We start from the raw sequence: 20,166 nt of genomic DNA on the forward strand, positions 1-20,166 counted from the left end.
GGAATTTAGCATCTCTACCTCAGATTAAGACCTGCGTACTGACCTTGGTCAAACTTGTACAATATTTTTATTTTTTTTTAAATGAGTGGGAAAGAAGAGGATCGTCCAAAGTTAGTTTGCAATAACCACCACTGGGCATAAATATTTATTTTAACAATGTTATCAATAAGAAGCTATAATCTCCACATGACACCATGACTTGTTTGAGGAAAAGCAGAGGCCTTGGCTTTCTGCGGCATTCAACAGGTGGTTCTGCAGCTCCTGCTAGCAACACTGATGGCCACGGGGTGGCGTTTTGAGTTGTTTTTCCGGAAAAAAAGAGCTCAACACAATAGGAGCAGTGCTCATCTTTGCAAAGATTATTTTCAGAATTAATACAAGGGAATATATCAGATATTTTAAAACCGCTTGAGAACATTCTATCCCGCAGTCTCTTCGTGGATATGCTCTGCTTCCAACAATTTTGCATGGCCTTTAATGCAGACACCGTGCAAAAATGCAGGACTGTTGATGTAACGATGCTGAGCTGTACAGAGAGTAAAAGAAACGCTGCGTTAAAGCCTGGAAGCTGCAGTCACACACAGACACCGAGATGCAGGAGTGAAAGCGAAACCTGAAGCTTATCCAAACGACAGCTTTATCAGATGATGTATAGGCATCCTGTCCTTATATAGTATTACAATATTACGGCTGTCATTGCATGACAAAACACTAATCTGTGTGGCTTTCATTGAATCACATAAGGCCCTGTGCTGCAATATGTGCTGAGTCCAGTAAGAAGGAGCAGAATGTCACCACATCCCAACACAGAGACGGGATTACACATTACACACTTTGCTTTTTCTTTAGCTGCAAAATAAGCACGTTTAAGCCATTTATGAGTACATATCTAATGCTGTAGCTGATTTGAGAAGCCTCACCCTTGAAATAACGGCGACGTGTTTCTTTTTTTTTTTTTTTTTTTTTTTTTTACCAAGCGTTTACATTCAGTAAAACCTGTTTACTGAATGTGAGCCGGGGCCACACTCCTCTCTGCTGTCTGCCTTGTTCCAGAAGGCAGGAGGAGGGAGGGCAGCAGCGCCCCTGCGCATGCGCACATGGTTGTTTTTCACCCAGCCTGTCGCTTAAAGTGAGCTGAGCTTCGGGGGTTTCCTTGTCTGTGACTGGAGACCATCAAGCAGGACAGGCAGATGATAACAGCATCCACTGCTGTTAATCAGCCCTCAACGTAGCTCAATGAACTGCTCAAAAAGAAGCCACTGATCGTGCCTGCTGCTTTTTGCAGGGCAGAGATACTGATCAGTGTCTACGATCTGCATCCCCCCCCCTTTTTTTTTTTTTKTTTTTACATTTTTTCTCCTTATGAGATCATTTTTTTCATAGACTTCTGCTTCAGAGCTCAAGGTCTCTTCTCCGCCATGGTGCTAGGAAAGGTGAAGAGCTTCATCGTAAGCTACGACTGTTTCAATGACAGCAACGTCCCCGTGTTCTCCAGCGGGGACTGCGTCTCAGGGAGGGTGATCGTCGAAGTCACCGGAGAAATCCGCGTCAAGTCTCTCAAAATCCACGCGAAGGGTTTCGCAAAAGTTCGCTGGACCGAGTCGAGAAATGCCGGATCCAACACTGCCTACACCCAGAACTACACAGAAGAAGTGGAGTACCTAAATCACAAAGACATCTTAATTGGACATGAGAGAGGTAAGTTTCTGTTCGCATTTTTCGCAAAGTTTGGTAGCAGCAGTGATGCTTCCCGGGGGGTCATGGCAAATGACAAAAAAATGAACTAAATAACCGAATAATTGTGTGGCCTCTATCGTCTACTGTTGGACACACTCGAGTATTTTACTTTTTGACAATGTCTCCTTCCTTCCTTGCTTGTTTGTAGTCAAGGTGTCAGAATGAATGACAGCATCTCTATAGCGTCTTTCTTTGTTTTTAAACGTACTTCTTGCGTAAAATGTGAATAAACGAAATGTTCCGCCACAGTAGAGCACATTGGACACTTAAAGTGACAAATGTAAAGTTTTTGTTAAGCAATTTTATCGGGAAACAACCTCGAAGTTTCCCCTATTGTTCAAAGCGGTTCAATCCTGTTCAGAAAACTGGATTGGGAGTGGGCGGAGCCCACGGCGCATCCCCTCCTTTTCTCGCTTGTGATTGGTGGAGATGCTCTTACGTGTAGTCAATGACATCATGGTTTTGCAGAGTGACAGACCACTCAGCAACTTTTTTCAATAAGGAAAACACCTGCAGAATATCACTGCGGAAGCTTTTTCAATTGAGTCTTTTAGCATTTTATGTGTGGGACACTTATGTTGCCCACATTCAATGAAATGGTGTTGTTTTCATCTCGGTAGCTAATGTAAATGTCCTCAGTACTGCAGAGTGGCTTTAGACGAGGAAATGAATGGAATTAAACTAAACAATAATAATAACTAAACGCACTGTAAAGGCGTTCTGTGAACAATGAAGTGGTTAATTGTTAGAAATGGGTAATGGTTGCGGGTCTGCAGCACCCGAGCCTGCAGCGCCGAGCTCTGAATGCGCCCTGAGCTGCCGCTGAGAAGCTGCTCGCACCGGTTTAGGCCGGTCTCCTCCTGTTGGAGGCTGCCGTGTGAGTGACAGATCCGCACTTGTTTACCACTCTGCTGCTGCTTCTAGGGGGAGGGTGTGCTGAGCTGGCAGATGCAGCTTAGCAAAAAACTATCCTCTCACTAAAAATTGCGTTAAGTTTTCGTTTTTACAAGCTTAGAGGATCCTTTTTCACCTTTTTATGGAGTAAAAATGCGAAACTTTCTGGTTCTGTTGTGTGACAATGATGCGTTGCTTTGCCTACAAGCAAGTATGGAAAACGATATTTTAGCTTTAGTACTTTGTGCCATTTCCTAAGAGGTAGAATTTAAATGTCTATAGATGGTTTTTGCTTTGATTGGCACTCAAATCACATCCTATACATAACCGATTATCAAACCCTCTTAAATTTTAATAACCATCTATCACATATTAAAAATATACACTTAAAATAATAATTCAGTATAATGCAAGTGTTTCTACAGAATGATTTCACAATATATCTACATTTTTAAAAAGCTTACCGTAACACGTTTTTTTTTTTATCTTTAAAGATTTGTAGTCTTTTTGTGTCTCACTAAATTCTGCTCAGGTGGCCTTAGTCGTCTTTGGCAAGCAGCTTCTGAAAGATTTCTGCATTTTTTTTGGAAGCATTCAAGTTGGATTTAAGTTTCTATTGAAAGAATCAATCTTATACTTTTCTAGGTCACACTTTAATTCTGGCACTCCCAAATTGAACGTTACCACTCGCGCAGTTTCATGACTTGCAAAAGATGGATCAAACAACTACAAAAATAGTTCAAACTTTTCATATTCAAACATTCAGAATATATAAAAATTACAAAGAAATCTAGAAACAAGAGCAGGCAAAAGTATGGCTCTTTCAGATTAAAAAATATTCAGAAGCCATGTAAATTATCTGGGGTATTTTGTTTTTTTTATTCGTACAAAGCACTATCATACATAATCAACCCTCTTTCTAATCACTCAACTTCTTTAATCTCCTTTTATTTATATTTTTTTTACATTTCTCTGCTGTTTGTCTCTCAATACAATAATTTTTTTCCAGACAGATTTAATTGTAAAACACGTTTATTCTCTTTTTGTCTCCCCCACCCTGTGTTTTTTTTTGTTTTTTTTTTTTGTTTTTGTTTTGTTTTCTTTCTTGATATGATTTTTCAGATGCCTTCGTAGAGCATTTTGTCCAGGTATGGTATACATGTGTTTGGAATATTGTCCTCCTTGTTTTTCAGACGATGACAACTCAGAGGAAGGACTCACTACCATCCTTGCCGGAAGGCATGAGTACGCATTCAGCCTCGAGCTTCCACAGACGTAAGTGGTCTGGTACAACGTGGAACCGAGAGACCATGTGTTCGCTTTCCATCGTACTTGGATGAATGTTTGAAGTTTTGGCGTTCGTCTCAACCATTTCTCTCCTCTGTGCGTCTCTCCTGCAGACCTCTGGCTACCTCTTTCGAAGGAAAGCATGGCAGTGTGCGCTACTGGGTAAAGGCAGAGCTGCACAGGCCATGGCTGCTGCCATTGAAGACCAAGAAGGAATTTACAGTCTTTGAGCACATTGACATCAACACTCCATTATTGCTGGTAAGCTCTTCTGAAATGACCCGTAGTATTTAGTTTTTTTGACAAGCAAAATGGATTTTTAAATGGCTTTCTGGTCTTTCTCATTCAGTCACCACAGGCTGGCACTGCAGACAAGACACTTTGTTGTTGGTTCTGCACCTCAGGTCCTATTTCCCTAAGTGCCAAAATTGAAAGGAAGGGATACACCCCAGGTGAGAATAAGATGGTAGCAAATACAACGTTTTGTTTTTGCTCTCACATCATGCATACGTACATATGCGTTTGCTGCTTTTGTGACTGGAAAATCACCAGTTAATGTTTGTTTTTTTTTGTTTTGTTTTTTTTTTTCCATCACACAGGAGAGTCGATTCAAATCTTCGCCGAAATCGAGAACTGCTCGTCCCGCATGGTGGTGCCAAAGGCGGCCATCTACCAGACCCAGACCTTCTATGCCAAAGGGAAGATGAAGGAGGTCAAGCAACTGGTCGCCAACCTGCGGGGAGAGTCTCTGTCGTCTGGCAAAACGGAGACCTGGAACGGCAAGATGCTGAAGATTCCTCCCGTTTCGCCCTCCATCCTGGACTGCAGCATCATCCGAGTGGAGTACTCTCTCATGGTGAGTGCCGACCTGCGGTGTGTGGAGCGCTCCCTCTCGCGCGCTTTCCAGACATTCGGCTCAAATGTCCAGAAATGACAGTCATGCAAACGCAAGGGTCTCTGCTTGCATGTTGTTATCATCACGACCTAGTTTCAGAACTGCTATCAGTATAGAATCAATATTTCCTAGTAGACACTATTTGTCCTGGCTCAGCATAGACAGCCAGAGCTTGGACTGTACCCTCCACATGGCACTAAGAGCATTAGCCCAGAAACCTGGGAGCAACACCTGCCCTCTGGGCGCCTAATCTCATTACCCTTCGAGCAGTCATCCTTCCAGCCTAAGCAATTGATTGCTAGACACTGACACACATCTAAAATGTAAAGTCAAGCTAATTACCTAGTCTTCACTCCATTGCAAAACACAGAACTAATTAGTTTGCTTCACCTCTGATTGATCTTTAAACCGCTGTTGTGTTCAGGTCTACGTGGACATCCCGGGGGCAATAAACCTGTCCCTGAACTTACCCCTGGTCATCGGAACCATTCCTCTCCATCCGTTTGGCTCCCGCACCTCCAGCGTCAGCAGCCAGTGCAGCATGACCTGGCTGAGCATGGGTCTACCAGAGAGGCCTGAAGGTAGATTCACTTGATGTCGTGATTGAAATGTACGCACCTGCTTTAGATGAATCAGGAATTCATTTTAAAACATAATTTTTTTTTTTTGTTTTTACTCACAGCTCCTCCAAGCTACGCAGAAATTGTGACAGAAGAGCAGAGGCAAGGTCGCCTGGATGCCCCAGCGGTCCGAGAGGAACTGGAGGGTCATCTTCTGGCCTATATTCACGAGTTTCGCTTTCAGCCCCCTCCTCTGTACTCTGAGGTAAGCCTTAAAAAAATAAAAAATCTTCTGATCAATTGTATTCCAAAAATCATCCATTCTCTTAAATAATTGCCTGTTTTTCCTCCAGATTGATCCTAACCCAGATCACTCCGGCTGTGCAGAGGAGCGCAGGCTCGATGCCTGTCCATCACGCTGAGCGGTTCTTTAAACTTACCCCGAGTGAGTAAGGGTACCTAAAGGAACCGCCTTGAAAGGCTGAACTTTGAACATTTTCTCGGATGACGACATTGACACAATGCTGTTGAGATCTGGAGAAGGCCGTGAGATCTGACCTACAAAAGACTTGCCCAGCGTCGAGCCGGACAGGGCGACGCGTTCCGCCTTTTCCTCAGAAAGAGAAAAAGACTTCTCCGCTTTGGGGTTTCACCATCTTCCTGAGGAATATTCAGCCTGCGTGGAGGCTAGCAGTGGAGCCCTGGTGAGGAAGTTGGAAGAGAAGGAGTCACCAAGGCTCAGCCTGCCAAGCTCCTCTTCAGCCTCAACTCTTCTGTATTTGTGGCACATTGAGGATATAGCTCCTTACACAAAGGGGGGAAACTAACCATGTCCAGACTTCAGCAGAATCACTTTAAAAACATGGGATGATTGAAGAAAAGTAACTGTTCTAACAATTATAGTTAAGGCTTGCAAGCAGTGGTTTAAAACAGAGCAAAGACTAATTCCTTTTGCCTCATGTGGGGGATTTTTGTTTTGCACATTTTTGTTCTTTACTTGAGTTGGGTGGCTCTGTTTATTTTTCTTTTTTTTTTTTTACACAAATCACTAATACTTTGCTTTCAATTTTGGAAAAGACCAGACCGGAAAAAGCAGACTACAGGCTTAACCGTTGAGAGTATCATCTGCAAAATGTTTGACTTTTGAAAACAAACAGAAAAAAGACTGAAAAGTACAAAATGCACTGAATTTATTTTGAGCAGTTAATGATTTTTCCGTTTTTCAGTACATGGCGACTAATAAGTTACCTTCGTTTTTTTTTATTTTATTTGTTTTCCTGTAAGTGTAGGTGAAAGCTGTTAGGTAAGGTGTTGCCTCCATAGTTTGAATTCCCGTCTAGCTTCCTTCCTTTTGTGTTGCGTAGTTTCTGTTAATCTCTCTTTGTATCTTGAACTGCTAAAAGCTTTTTCTGGGTTTTCGGTTCCAGGGTTGCTCTGGCTTCGGACTGGTGGGGTTGCAGTCCTGCTTTTGCCACTCAAAACATAGCCGAGAAGACAAGTGTGTATTTTAGAGAGACTCAACCCTAACTGCCTGCAGCCCCTCCAGTCGTTGTGCCAGAGTATATCCGACTGGCATTACTGCCCTAAAAGCACTGTCTCAGGTGTGTGTTTTTGTTTTTTCACTTGCCAAGTGGTTTTAAAACGTGGATTTTTTTTTATTGCACTGTTAAAACTTTTTTTTTTTTTTTTTAACTACCAAAATGAGAGAACAGTCTTGCAGACAAGCAAGACAGCTTTTGAGATGAATCACATTCCCTTTTTGTCCTGCTGCACTTGCTTACTGCATCCCAACCAACAGACTTTTTGCCAGACCAGTGAAACCACAATGCTAATAATAATGTATAAGTAAAAAAAAAAAGAACATGAAGTAAGAGGAATGTCTGCCTCTGTGCTGAAGAAGCAAACTCAGCACAAACATAAAGCCGGAGACTGTGCTAAACCTCTATACAGGCTGGTCAGAACAAGTAGTAGTAGGAAAAATGAGTAATACATTGGTTTTCTAACTCATTTCATATAATAGACCACTTGTAATAGAGGTTTGACATGGTCATAAAAGACAAAAAGCAGCACTTTTTTTATATAACAAAAAAACAAAAATACAAATTAGCATTCAGTGGTGAAGGTCTGGTTGAAAACACGTTGGTACTAACAATGTAATAAAGGGGCTTTCAGTAAGGCAGTGCCGCTTAGGATATTAAAGCATTATTCGCTATGCTTTAATGTTAGAAACTTAAGTTTACATATATTTTTTTCTTTCTTTGAAACCTAGCTAACACTAGATCGCGTGTGCACGCTTTTATCGAAATCCTTCTGGCAACTAAAGCAAACGGCTTCTGACAGTGACGGACAAACTGCAGAACGTTCATAAAGTGATCTTATCTCAGTGGCCTTGTTGCAGAAAAAGACCGTAACACGGTTCCTCGTTTCATTCGCCGTCTGCTCTAACCGATGTTCTCGTTTGCGTTTGTCCACGCCTGTATGTTCTTTGACCTTTCGATGTTTATTCAAAAAGTTGAAAAAGGGAAGAGAAAAAAAAAAGTAAGTTTGTTAAAGAATGAAACCTTGTCTATGATGATAAACGGTGAATATTATCTCTTTTTTTCCATTTATGTGGGCATTCTTTGTTTTGTTTTTTTTATTTTTATTTTTTACAACCATTTTAGTTTTTCTCCTGATTAACCTGATTTACCCCTCATCTCAGTTTGTGGGTGGCAGCTGTTGATCAGTGTCCCCCACCTCCCACACTCCACCCTCCCTGAGAAACATTTAGCAGACGTAGGGTTGTAGACTAAACAATTCCTCAGTTGTAAACTTGTCTAAACGCAGTTTGCAGTTCTATTTTTTTGTTGTTTTGTTTTTATCTTAGGGAAACTGCAGTAATGAATAAGCTTTCAGGTTTGGTCAGTACCATAGTCCATTTGCTTGGGCTTCAGAAGTAGTCCAGTGTCAAAACTAAGCTAAACTCCTGACCTAGTAATAAAGGCAGGAACTGAAATGTTCAGAGATTTAAAAAAAAAAAAAAAAGAAGAAAACTTAGGTGAAGGGGTCTGAAACATTTTAGAAACGAAGTGCAATATTACTCACTGAATTTTCTTTATTCTCCATTTGTTTCTGTTTGTTTCTGTTTGTATCTTATTGTTTTGTCTGTTAATCATGAAGATGTGTAGTTATTCTATGAATATACTATGTTCTGAATGATTTAACCTTTGTCTTGTTCTTCCCTTTGATTTAAATAAAACTTTAAATTAAAACGAGCAGAGGCGGGTTTTTGTTTACATAAATATCCTGCACAAGTTTTCCTGTATCCAATAAACCTTTGAACTCTAGAATATTTGTTAAATAATTGTGGTAAGTTTTTGTTAGATTAATAACATGTTTTCCACCCTGCCCTTTTATAGAAACGCAGAGTTCGCATGAAACAATGACTAATCATTTTTCAATGATTGACTCGGATTGGAATATTTTAAGTGGGTAGAGTTTTAGTGCCTCAGGTTTCAGAAACATGGTGCCACACTGCCCCTAGTGGTGGTTTGAAAACACCTTTCACTGCTGAGTTGCATGAAAATACACTCATAGTTACTAAACTAAATATTACATTCTGAGAATGTAATATGGATATGAGTTATGGAATGACATAATAATGATGTACTTAATTGTATCAAATTATCAAATTATGCTTTAGGTTAATAGGGAAAATATTTATGCATGAGATGTTCAAGAAGAGTTGCAACAAGTTGTAGGAAAGATAGAAAGCCAAAGAGGACTTTATTTTTTAGGAATAATTTAACCTTAATCCTACCAAACAGGTGGTAGAGTCAACTTTGACTTTCTCCTGTAATATTAAGGCTGACATTACGGTTGACCATAACATCTGAAACAGAGCATAGCTAATTTATAAAGTATTTGCAAATTATATAATTGTGTAAAAGTAATCCACTGCCACATACTTAAAAAAAATGCAGTTAGCTTATTTGTGGAGAATAATTCATGTTTAAGAAAGAACATGATGTTGCTGCTTCAGTAGGTGCTCTGCTCAAATGGATCAAAAATATAACTTTTGGGTCTACATGCGATGTGTGGTGGGATGTCAGCACTGCCTGTCAGCCTGAACAGCTGAATGGTGGAAAAACACAGCGGTGGAAGCATCATGCTGCGGGGATTATGTCTTTACACACACATACCACACAGATTTATATTTGTAAAACTTCTGAAAGACACTTGCACTCTTTTCATTTCTCCATAATGTGCAACTTGATGTTGGTCTGTCATAAAAATGCCAGTAAAATACACTAAAGTTTGTTTCTGTATGCAAACAGAAGGAATGTATGAAGAGTTTACATTTATTGTCTGCAGTGCGTTTGGACTAATGTGTCACGTTGGACTTTGTTTGGCTATTAATGACTTGTTAATGTGATCGTCATGGCATAGCCTGGAACTAACATTTTAAACAGACCTCAAGTGACTTTTAAAGTCATTAACTTTGTGAAGCTGCAGTAAATGTTTGACTTGCATAAGCTATAACTCTCCGACTAAAAATAGAGCTTCTCTGCGTCTGGTGAACCGCGACCCATTTGTGATGTTCAGCAAACTGTGCCGAACCAATCAATTTCACACGTAATGCACAGACTACATATTACATCAGGGTTTAATACTGATCAATTTTTTTTTGAAAACTATGAAGTATCTATGTACAAGTCACATGGACGGTTTGAATGTTCCCAGAATGTGAATGACAGCATAGCATGTCAACAAAATGCCAAAGTGAAAAGTTAATATTCACTGTATAATTCAACATTTCTGTTGAAATTTTCTGTTTCAACAGAAACAGAAAATTGACTGTTTCTCAAACAGTCAATTTTATTTGTATAGCACATTCCATAAACAAAGTGGTCAAGGTACTTCACATAATATTAAATTACAAAGTTATAGCACCATACAAACATTACATTTTGATGAGAGCCATCACCAAATTCATACATGTCAAATAGTTTGGTCAATGTTTCATTTATTAAGATTCAAAAGATTGATTTAAAGGAACTCAGTGTTTCAGCTGTTTTACAGTTTTCTGAAAGTTTGTTCCAGATTTATGATGCATAGAAGCTGAATTCTGCTTCTCCACATTTATGATGTCTCAAAACTCTTATTTGTCAAATTAGTTTATGTAAACTTTACTCAAAATGGAGCAAGATGTTTCTTAATCTTTAAAAGAATGTTAAATCAAATCGAATCAAACCAAAGCTTGAGGGAGCTTCTGTGATGACTCAGCATCACTGACCAAGCACTTGGGTTTGCCTTTGTCCCCCCCCCTCGGCCCCCACCCTCAATCCCCTGGTCCCTTTTGACTTTTGTGGATCCTTTGTGAACATCTGACCCCTGTACATTGAAAAAGAACCGGAGGAGGGGGGCGGTTGAGAGGGAGCCCAGCTTGTGGTGGTTGGTGAGCTCACTGAGAGTTTTGATTAGTAAATGCTGACACTAAATAAACCTCAGCTGTTTCCTCTCACCAGTTAATCCCACTTATACGAAGCCTTTGGTGATCCAGAATGTCCCAGCAGCTTGGCGTGACCAGGGACCGTCAGCGTAGATGGGGGAGGATTGGATCGAGGCCCCCTGAATGCCGGCCCGCTGGTGCCGCATCATCACTATGACATAATAGAAATATACACACATTCAGCTCTGTACTGAAGCATGAAATCTCACAGCGACGTTAGCTCACATGTTCCGGGAAACAGAGGAACAAGTCGTACAGCTGCAGGCTCCAAAATGTTTAGGAGCACATTTTAAATCATCACACAGTGCCTGGATGAATGTGTGCAAGAAACAACATTTTATGCAGTCTCGCAAAGACTGAAATAAACTTAAACAACTCGAACATAAAACTTAGAGCGAGGTTAACGCTGAAAAGTAACAGCAGCCTTTTAATGCTAAATGTTTAAAGTAGAACCGATGGAGCCAGTGAGAAGAGTGTGAAACGTAATTTTGCTCTGAGGTGATAATCATTTCCACTAAATTAGAATTTTTCTTAATAACACCCCTCAAGAATGAATTTAACACACTTTTCATTAAGCTGATATTTTTGTATTAAACCTGAAACTCAACACAGTAAATAGAAATGAAGGTAAACACGTCAGTCTGTGCGAAGTTTATCCATAAGCACGTCTATGTTTAGTTGACCGTTCTTCGACCTTGCTTTGAGCAAGTGGTGTGCTCAAACTTAACGTCTGATGTTGGTCAGTCAAAAGAGAAACCAGCTCACCACGATGCCAAACAGGAACCCTGCCTGTTTACTTTATTAGAGGGGGAATTTACAGTAAATCAGAAGGACAAAACCTGAACTTATGTCCTGCCTTCCTCAGCACTTGTCCATACGCTGTCAAATGGAAATAGCTGAGCGTGTCAACAACAGCTGCTGCACAGTATGCTTCACTCATCAGTTTAAGGCCTCTTGCTTGACTCTTAAGTTTGTCCTTCTATGAAAGATAGCCAAGTCTCGACTGTCCGATCCGAGGGTTCAGATTTATTATTCATACAATGCATTGAAAATGCCCTTTGTTTTAACTCTGTAGTGAAGAGATCTAAATACACACTGCCTGGATTTCTTAAAGCAAAAAAAAATAAATAAAAAAATAAAAAGAAATATTTTGATAATGTTAATTGAAAGTAGATTTAAACTTCTCCATTGTAGCTACCGGTGTTGTGCTCCTTCGTGTTTAGTCTGGGACGGGAACATGATAGCCAGAGTGACAGTGTGCTATGTTCCCATGCCAGGACCCCCGTCTCTGCCACGCCACACCTTCAACATGGTGAGCATTCCCTTCCTCCAAACATCCTTTGCTTGCACTCTGCAGTCCAATCCACCCATAGCCTGCATGTTTGCAACACAAACACAGCTTCAGACGTTTCAGGCCTCACAGTTACTACAGTCCAGAGAAGTCCTGCACAGTTTGCACCTCTGTGGACGTCATTAAAATAGAAGTAGTGAAAAGTGAATGCCTACTAGGTCAGGACATTAAAGCTACTATCGAGTGTCTTTTTATTATGCAAAGATATATATGTGCGATCATCTTCAAAGATGTTCTTGCAAATCCACACGGAGCTTCTTGGGAGCTGCTGGTCGACGCTGGAACATATGTGAAATGCGAGTGATTTCTTGCTGTCAACTTGATTTCTGGCATTTAAGCTGTGCAAGCCTGCAGCATCAGAGGAACTGTGCAAGCCCTATTTATCAAGCTAGAGCTCGATAATAGCAGCTGTCAAACCTCGTATGCTCTGAGAATCTTTTCAGAGCCGAGAATGGAAGTAACCCTGGCTTCCTTTAGAAGACTTTGGGCTTATTTTTTTTTCCAAATGTCACTGACATCTGCATGTACATGTGAACCAATTATGTATTCAAAAAGTCTATGATGGAAAGGCAATTCAGTAATATTTAGACACTAGAGGAGAGATAAGTTAAATCTGTGGCTTGATAATTGATGTTCAGACACATGCCATTCTATCTTGAGCACATTTAGCACCAAAGAAGATGCAAAGAAAATCAGTCTGATGATGCAAGAAGCTGGTTTCAGGCACTGCAAGCTCCAAAATATTGATAGATGTAATTTCAGCAAGAGCTGGTCAAACACTGTAGACTTGGTGAGAGGGGACAGTAGACAAATGCAAAAAACCCCCCAAAAAACTGTTTTCAGATTTGTGAATCTAAAGAAAATTGAAAATTATAAGTATTGTTTTTTGTCTGCTTCACAGTCATACTTTGTGACTTTGTATATCATAAATCCCAGTAAGGTACACTGTGTGGAGGTGAAGTAGACAAATCTGAACAGGTATTAATACTATGAAAACTTAGTTGATTCTCTGTATCTCCAGGGCTTGGTCCTTAGTGGGGTTCTTATTGGGCTCAAGTGCTCTCTAAAATGCCAACATATAAACCACATGCTCCAGTTGATATCTTGTTAAGTACTAAATTAATCATGTGTCTGCCTTCACTGCTTTATATAGTATCCGTAGATTCCTTCATTGGTGCAATCAGGCAAAGAGAAAATTATCCGGAGAGAAAAGAAGCCAGGCAGTGAGCGCAATTATCTCATCACCTGGTGGATTTATATCTCCTGTGGTTCAAATGATCCGACATTCCCCTTGTGATGGAATATTAAGTCCTATTGATTCAATTTGTGGCAAGCCAACAATAACACACAGGGTCAAACTCCAAGTGTTTTTATGCAACTGTCTTCCCAGAGTCCTTGTTGGTCAGTGCACCCTCTGTTTCGAGGGAGCAACAGGGTGAAGCCGAGGAGTGCTGTTTCATCGCTTGTCTTATTTTACCCTGCTGGTCCCCAGTGGAAGTTGTGACAGCTTCCTTTTTTTAGCCACGGCTGACTCATAGCATAGCTCCAAACACCTCCCGTCCCTCCTCTCTCAAGTTTTTTTTTATTTTTTTTTTTTAATTTCCCTGCTCAGCTTTATTCCTCGCTCTCTGTAGCCGCTCAGATTCTCCTGAGTCACAGGGAGAAAAGCAACCATCTCCCCACCCCAGCTTGGGAGTCTCGCTCACGAAAAACAACAGGTGCAGATGGAGGGCCGATGCAGAGGGCGGGCTGTCTGCTGGGAAGCGTGTCCAAACCTCCCTGTCATCTCGCACTGTTATTTCACCCCTCGGCCTCCAAGCATCCAATCTGTCACCTCTTTCCAATCTCTCTAAACTCTCTAACCCCCTGTCTGCCTATCAGATCACCCCTGCTCCAACTCTGCCAATCCTCTGCTTCTCTAGCTCTTATCTTTTCCCACACTCCTCCCAACAAACTGCATTTCTTTTTCCAGGCATATTACTAATTGTCCTCTACAATCTGTGCAGCGCAAACTTATCACACTGGTGGTGTGTCGATCCCTATTTTAGATCGACGTAAATCAATTTTTCTTATGGTGGCGACTGTGGTAGGAGATCATCTTGCATTAGATGGGATGCTGGTTTGAATCCCTGCTCCGTCTGTCTCAGTCATTGTGTCCTGGGGCAAGACACTTCACCACCTGTTGGTGGTGACCAGAGGTTCCAGTGGCACCAGTGCATTGCAGCCCTGCTTCTGTCGGACTACAGGGCAGCTGGGGCTACAATGTAGCAGCTTTTGGGGTCCTCTGGACTTGATAAAGTGCTGTACAAATACAGGCCATATATAAGTCAGCACTTCTTCCTGATGGGACAAAAATAGAAACTTTTGGAAGGCACGTGTTTTGCTCCATATGGTGTAAACCCAACATTTCAGGAGAATATCAAGCTTGGAGTCAAATATGGTGGTGGCAGTGCAATGGTCTGAGACTGTTTTGCTGCTTCAACATTTGGAAGACTTTCCATAGTAAGTCAACCAAACTGGAATTAAGGATGTTAGGGTTGTATAGCAGCAGGACAATAATCCAAAGCACATCAACAAGATCAACTCTCACTGCTTTAAAAGATTAAATCAAGGGTTTGGAGTGACCTTAGCAAAGCCAAGGTTGATGACAAAAATGGTTGATCTGGATATTGAAGCTTGTAACTGTGACGTGACAAAGCATGGTGTGTGTGATGTAAGGTCTCGTTGAGCATTATAGCTGCACCATGTGTCACGTGACGTCATGAAGACATGATGGACGTCATGCTAAACAAGAAATGCTCCCTCATCCTGATATGGAAAACATTCAAAGCATGAAAACTGGACCCTGTTGAGAGTGTTAGTGGACTCCCAGAGAACTGCAGGGATCAAGAGGCTAAGTTTGGCTTCATCATGCTGTTCCAGAGACTTCTGCTATTAATGGGGAGCAAGGTAACAAAACATAAGACTTCAGTTTCTCATCCTGTCAAATGTGTTCCCAGATGTCCTCTAGCATCAGCTCATGTTCCAGAAGTTTCCAACTGTCTGGTCTGGACCTCATCCGACATGGCTAGTATTTCCCCATAGATCCGGCTTTGCTCATTGGGTTATACTGACAGATAAACTATTTAGTCACCCTGTCTGATGTTTGAGAAGCAATAAGAAGGTAAGAACAGGAGGCCACATGTGGAACAAAAGTAGAAGATTTGCACAAGCAAGTAAGCATGATCCAAATCGTCCCTAAACAACCCAAGAGCAGTATCACAGTCTGAAGAAAGCAAAACATATTAATTATATAAAAAAAGACAGCTTCTGAAATCTTAAAAGGATTTCATTTGGCTTTATAGCAACAAAGAACACATTGGTATTACACAAGAGATAAATGGGATAATATAATGAGCTAATCTTATTAAGCTGTGAAGACAAAGGGCTTACTCACTCCAAGGACTATCTGACATTTATAACATTGCTTTCTTTAATCAGACTCCTTATAAAAGCTGGTTTAGTTTTACTTTCCCCTCTCTCTCTCAGGGTTATACAACTTCTGACTCTCCCGCCCATATCTGACCCACTTATCAGGATCGCACTTCGAGGGTCCTATTATCCTGAGGTCAGGGATTCTGTTTCATTAAATATAAATATATCAACCAATAAGAAAACAGTGGGAGCAATCCCAACAATGTGTATTTTGTTTTGTCCCCTGAATCCACAACAAGTAGTTCGTTTAGTTTTAGTTTTCTTTTTTTTTGCTGTTGCCATAATAACCTAGTTCCTTTGTTTAAGAAATACACGCCTGAACAAAGACCAAATAATTTTAGGACAAGGGCAGCCTGCTCTGGTTTGCACCAGTTCTGTGACTCATTTTAATCTCTGAAAGCAACTTCCCAAAAAAAAAAAAAAAAAAAAAAAGGTCTCATTTTATCTGAGTCAGTTTTTGGCACTTCATCTCTTTTCCCTCCAAACAAGATCTGCAGCACCGAGTGCTGTGCTGAGCAGACGGAGAGGAATGTGTGACACATAAATGAAATTGCTCCCTGACCAACACACATGCCGCACACTGCAAGTTCAGACTTTTTCATAGCAAGCTACTAGTCATCCAGGCTCCTTAGTAATCACATTAATCACGTCTTTTTTTTATTTTATTCTTGATCATTTTCTGCATTTCTTTTCGCAAATCAAACACACTCACAACCCAAAAAAGCAAAACAAAATGGAATTATCACAGAAGGAGAAATCAAGGAATGCTTGAATCCCTGTCAATGGCAAAAGCAAAAGGCAGACAGTAAAAGTTTAGATGGAGGGTAATCTTTTTATTTCTACACTGCTTGTACTATAGAGCAATATCAAATCAAAATCAAACACCTGTATCTCTTATTTATATTTCTACAAAAAAATCTCCAAGGAATTCTAGTTAAGTCTAAACAAACAAACTTTATTGTTTATTGTTTATCTTTCAAATGTTTTCCCACTCTAACAGTATCTCTTATCTTTCTGGTGCGGATCGTAATCTTCCTTACCCTGTTTGTTCACTAATGCTCTCTAACAAGCCTCTGAGTCCTCCATAGAAAAACTTTACTGTCAATGAGATAAAATTATACACATTAATTAGGTGCCAACTGGTTTAACGTTTAGAGATATTGCAGTAAAGGAGAGTAGATGCAAATGCATGGCACACTTTTCAGATGTTTACTTGCACGAAAAGATGTTTAAAAACCTGCAAGATGCCTGTTCCTTTCACAACCATCTTTGTGCTGCTCTGCCACACAAAATCCCAGCTGAAGATGTTGTAGTTTATGCATGAAAACTGACAAAATGTGAAAATGCTTTTCACTGTTCCAAGGCAGTGTAGCTGCTGACTAAAAATAAAGTTTGACTTTTAAAGAACGAGTCCAAATCGCCCCATTAAACAAGCCCTGAAAACAATACATAAACCATAAATTCCACAAATAATCTACTAAATTAATACTTAGTAAAAACACTGTGAATGAGAATGAAAAAGTAAGTCTTGCAAAAACAATATGTCCATCCATCCATCCAAATATGTATGAAGTCAAAAACATTATTACATTATGCGTGAATGAAGATTGTATTCTAAATGCGTTATTTTGCATAAACACACGGTCTTAAAGCTTCGGACATCCGTCTCTCAGGAGGTTTTCCTCCATTGTCCTCTAAAGCTGTAAGTGTGAAGCAACAGGTGGAGTCTGCACACATCATGACCTGTGAAGCACGCAGCATATAAAAAGCTCACGTTAACTTTTCCTGGGAAACATTTTCATGGTACTAATCGAGTGTGAATTGTTTAGGTGTGAAGGGCATTTTTCAAAGCAATGCACATTTTGGAGGATAATTCGATAACACTCTTGGTGTAACAGTAAAGATCTGAATCAGGAACTGAACATTGACTACTTTCCATCAAACAAATGCCTTTTTTTCCCCGACTTGGTCAGCCGCCTGGCCTCGCTTCCAACCCTGACTGCCTTGTTTCTGACATTTCATCGCTAACTCCCAACAATAAGTGACATTGTTCACAGCCTAAACTGACCCAGGGCCACTGAGATGCTGGATCAAACCAGCTGGATCTGGCTGAACGCACGCAGAGGAACTTATGTGACGTGGTGAATTTCTCCCTCTGATGTATCACTTCCTTTGATTTGTAAAAGGCCACAAAGCTTTTTACTGAGGTCACCACTCGCTCTTCTCTGAAGTGACTGTCCTCTGCTTCCCTTCTTCTTTGTCTCACTGATGTGGGGCGTAGTAATGACACCGCTTTGACTTCTCTAAAATTTGTCACATTTCAACCACACGCTTCAATTGATTCTTAGGGAGGATTTCACGTTAGACCAAACACAAAGCATCTGTGAAGCATCTCCGAAACTCTGTGAGAGTTTGAAAAGTTTTCACAAATAAAGAAATTCACCTCCTCTGAGTCAGTTCTTCTTTGCCGAGAAGCTCGTGCTCAGTCAGACTGGATGAGGAGGTGGCATGGGAACACACATTTTCAAGAACTTGCCAAAGACTCTTAACTATATTTAGTTCTGGTTTGATCAAAAGGCTCTAAGTATTTAGGTCTACGCATCTTCACACCATCAGCCTCCCTGTTTGTGCAACAGAAAACCCTCTCCACAGCATGGTGCTGCCATCACCATGCTTTACAGTGAGGACGTTGTGTCACATAATTTCAAAGTGGAATCTTCCCAATAAATTTCCCAAGACTTCTCAGAGCAAAATGTATACAGATCATGTTTTGAACAGAGGCTATCGCTGAAGGAAATTCTGGATTTGATGCTTCTTCATATCATATCAAATTATTTAAAAAAATATGCAAAAATGTGTATATTTTTGTATCATGGTACTTTCATGACACACACACTTGGAACTTCAAACATGTTTCTTTAAAAAAAACCTTTCTTCTATGCCATCTTTTTAAAACGGCTGTTCCTGCGCTCCTCAGAGATCGTGACAAGATGCCTTATATCTCTCCCACATGTACCGGGTTGTCACAGCAGAAGCATCTTGTGGGTGATAAACAAAAACTGGTTTCAGCCTGATGGACGAAGTGACGCAGAGAGAGACAAAGACAGAAACAGAGTGGGATAAGAAAGTTATATAAATGCTGGATCATGGCCCAGAGTGAGGTCCACTCTTCCAAAAACGACATCGGAGATTCTCAGTAGCTAGTTCCTTATTTAAACAACTCATTACAAACAGTATTTCCTCATAGATAAATCACGAAACAGGCAAAGCACAAATCATTCGAACAAAACAAAAGAATACATTTTGATGTAACACCACAAACAAACGTATGTTCATACATACATGAAAGTGCTCCCTGATAATGATGCATAGGCACAGAGGGGACCGTCTAGCTGTCCTGCCAAACAGACAGCATAGTGATAACATGACAAATGTCATTGGCAGGCACGAACCCCTCCATGCACTCCTGCTGGCGAGGCACAATCCTGCATTTACACTCCCTGGTTAGTCGGGGTGGCAGCTCCAAAATGGACCGCATTACTTCTCACCTTTGCTGAATCACACTATTATAAAATACGGACCTCAACACCACGACAACAGAACAAATAAAATCCTTACGTCTTTGTGTACTTCTGTTTTTCATCTCTCCGGTGCAGTTGAAACCGGAGAGGTCAGAGCGACAGCCTGCTTCGTTTACGTCAACGGGCCGAGGCAGGCCATCCCATCATAACGCGTAGATATCCTCTTATGTTCTGCCTGACTACTGGAAACGCTGCATGGACATTGTGAAGTATCACGTCATCTGATCTGGGTTTCTCACTGCCATCACCAAGTTGCCAAATAAATTATGTCATTTCTGAATAACTTGATCAAAGTTAGCTCGGCTTACTGTTTGCCGAACATAATTTGTTAACCCTTGATAAGTACAACGTTAATGAATAGAATCAGTCAAATTCTTTTGTGTGTGACGTCAGACAGGTAGATAACTTTGATAATATGTTGTCTCTGGTGGAAAAAACTGATCATTTTTATCTGTTTAACTTTTTTTATTTCAGAAGCATACCTTAGACCATCCAAATTTGCTTATAACTTATTGTAGGCCAACATCTAAAAATAAACACTTCTTTAAAGTTTTGATGCTGTGTGACACTCCTGACACACCCTCCTTAAGTGGTTGATGATGTCAGGAACACCTGTGTGCCAGCCATGAGCGCCGTGCAAGTGATGGTAAATGACGAAATGACTTGGAAGAAAAGCACTCTGATCTCACTACAGAAAAGGTCAGGGGCAATATAACGTCCACACACACACACACACACACACACACACACACACACACACACGCACACACACACACACACACACGCACACACACACACACACACACACACGCACACACACACACACACATACACATAGTGATAGAAGTACATATTTACATCATGCCCTCACTGAACTTGTCTGTTTTTGTTTCCAG

At 40.7% G+C, this 20,166-nt stretch overlaps 1 protein-coding gene across 1 annotated transcript; it reads left to right on the forward strand.

Moving 5' to 3' along the window:
• Positions 1 to 1,129: 1,129 nt before the first annotated feature.
• Positions 1,130 to 8,624, forward strand: arrdc3a (arrestin domain containing 3a). Its single transcript, XM_008418936.2, has 8 exons — positions 1,130 to 1,698; positions 3,825 to 3,906; positions 4,032 to 4,179; positions 4,268 to 4,370; positions 4,518 to 4,774; positions 5,238 to 5,394; positions 5,496 to 5,638; positions 5,727 to 8,624. The coding sequence occupies exons 1-8, from the start codon at positions 1,419 to 1,421 to the stop codon at positions 5,793 to 5,795; spliced, it is 1,239 nt and encodes a 412-aa protein (XP_008417158.1). The 5' UTR covers positions 1,130 to 1,418; the 3' UTR covers positions 5,796 to 8,624.
• Positions 8,625 to 20,166: the final 11,542 nt, after the last annotated feature.

The sequence above is a fragment of the Poecilia reticulata genome, linkage group LG9 (genome assembly GCF_000633615.1).
Source record: "Poecilia reticulata strain Guanapo linkage group LG9, Guppy_female_1.0+MT, whole genome shotgun sequence".
Taxonomy (NCBI): Eukaryota; Metazoa; Chordata; class Actinopteri; order Cyprinodontiformes; family Poeciliidae; genus Poecilia; species Poecilia reticulata.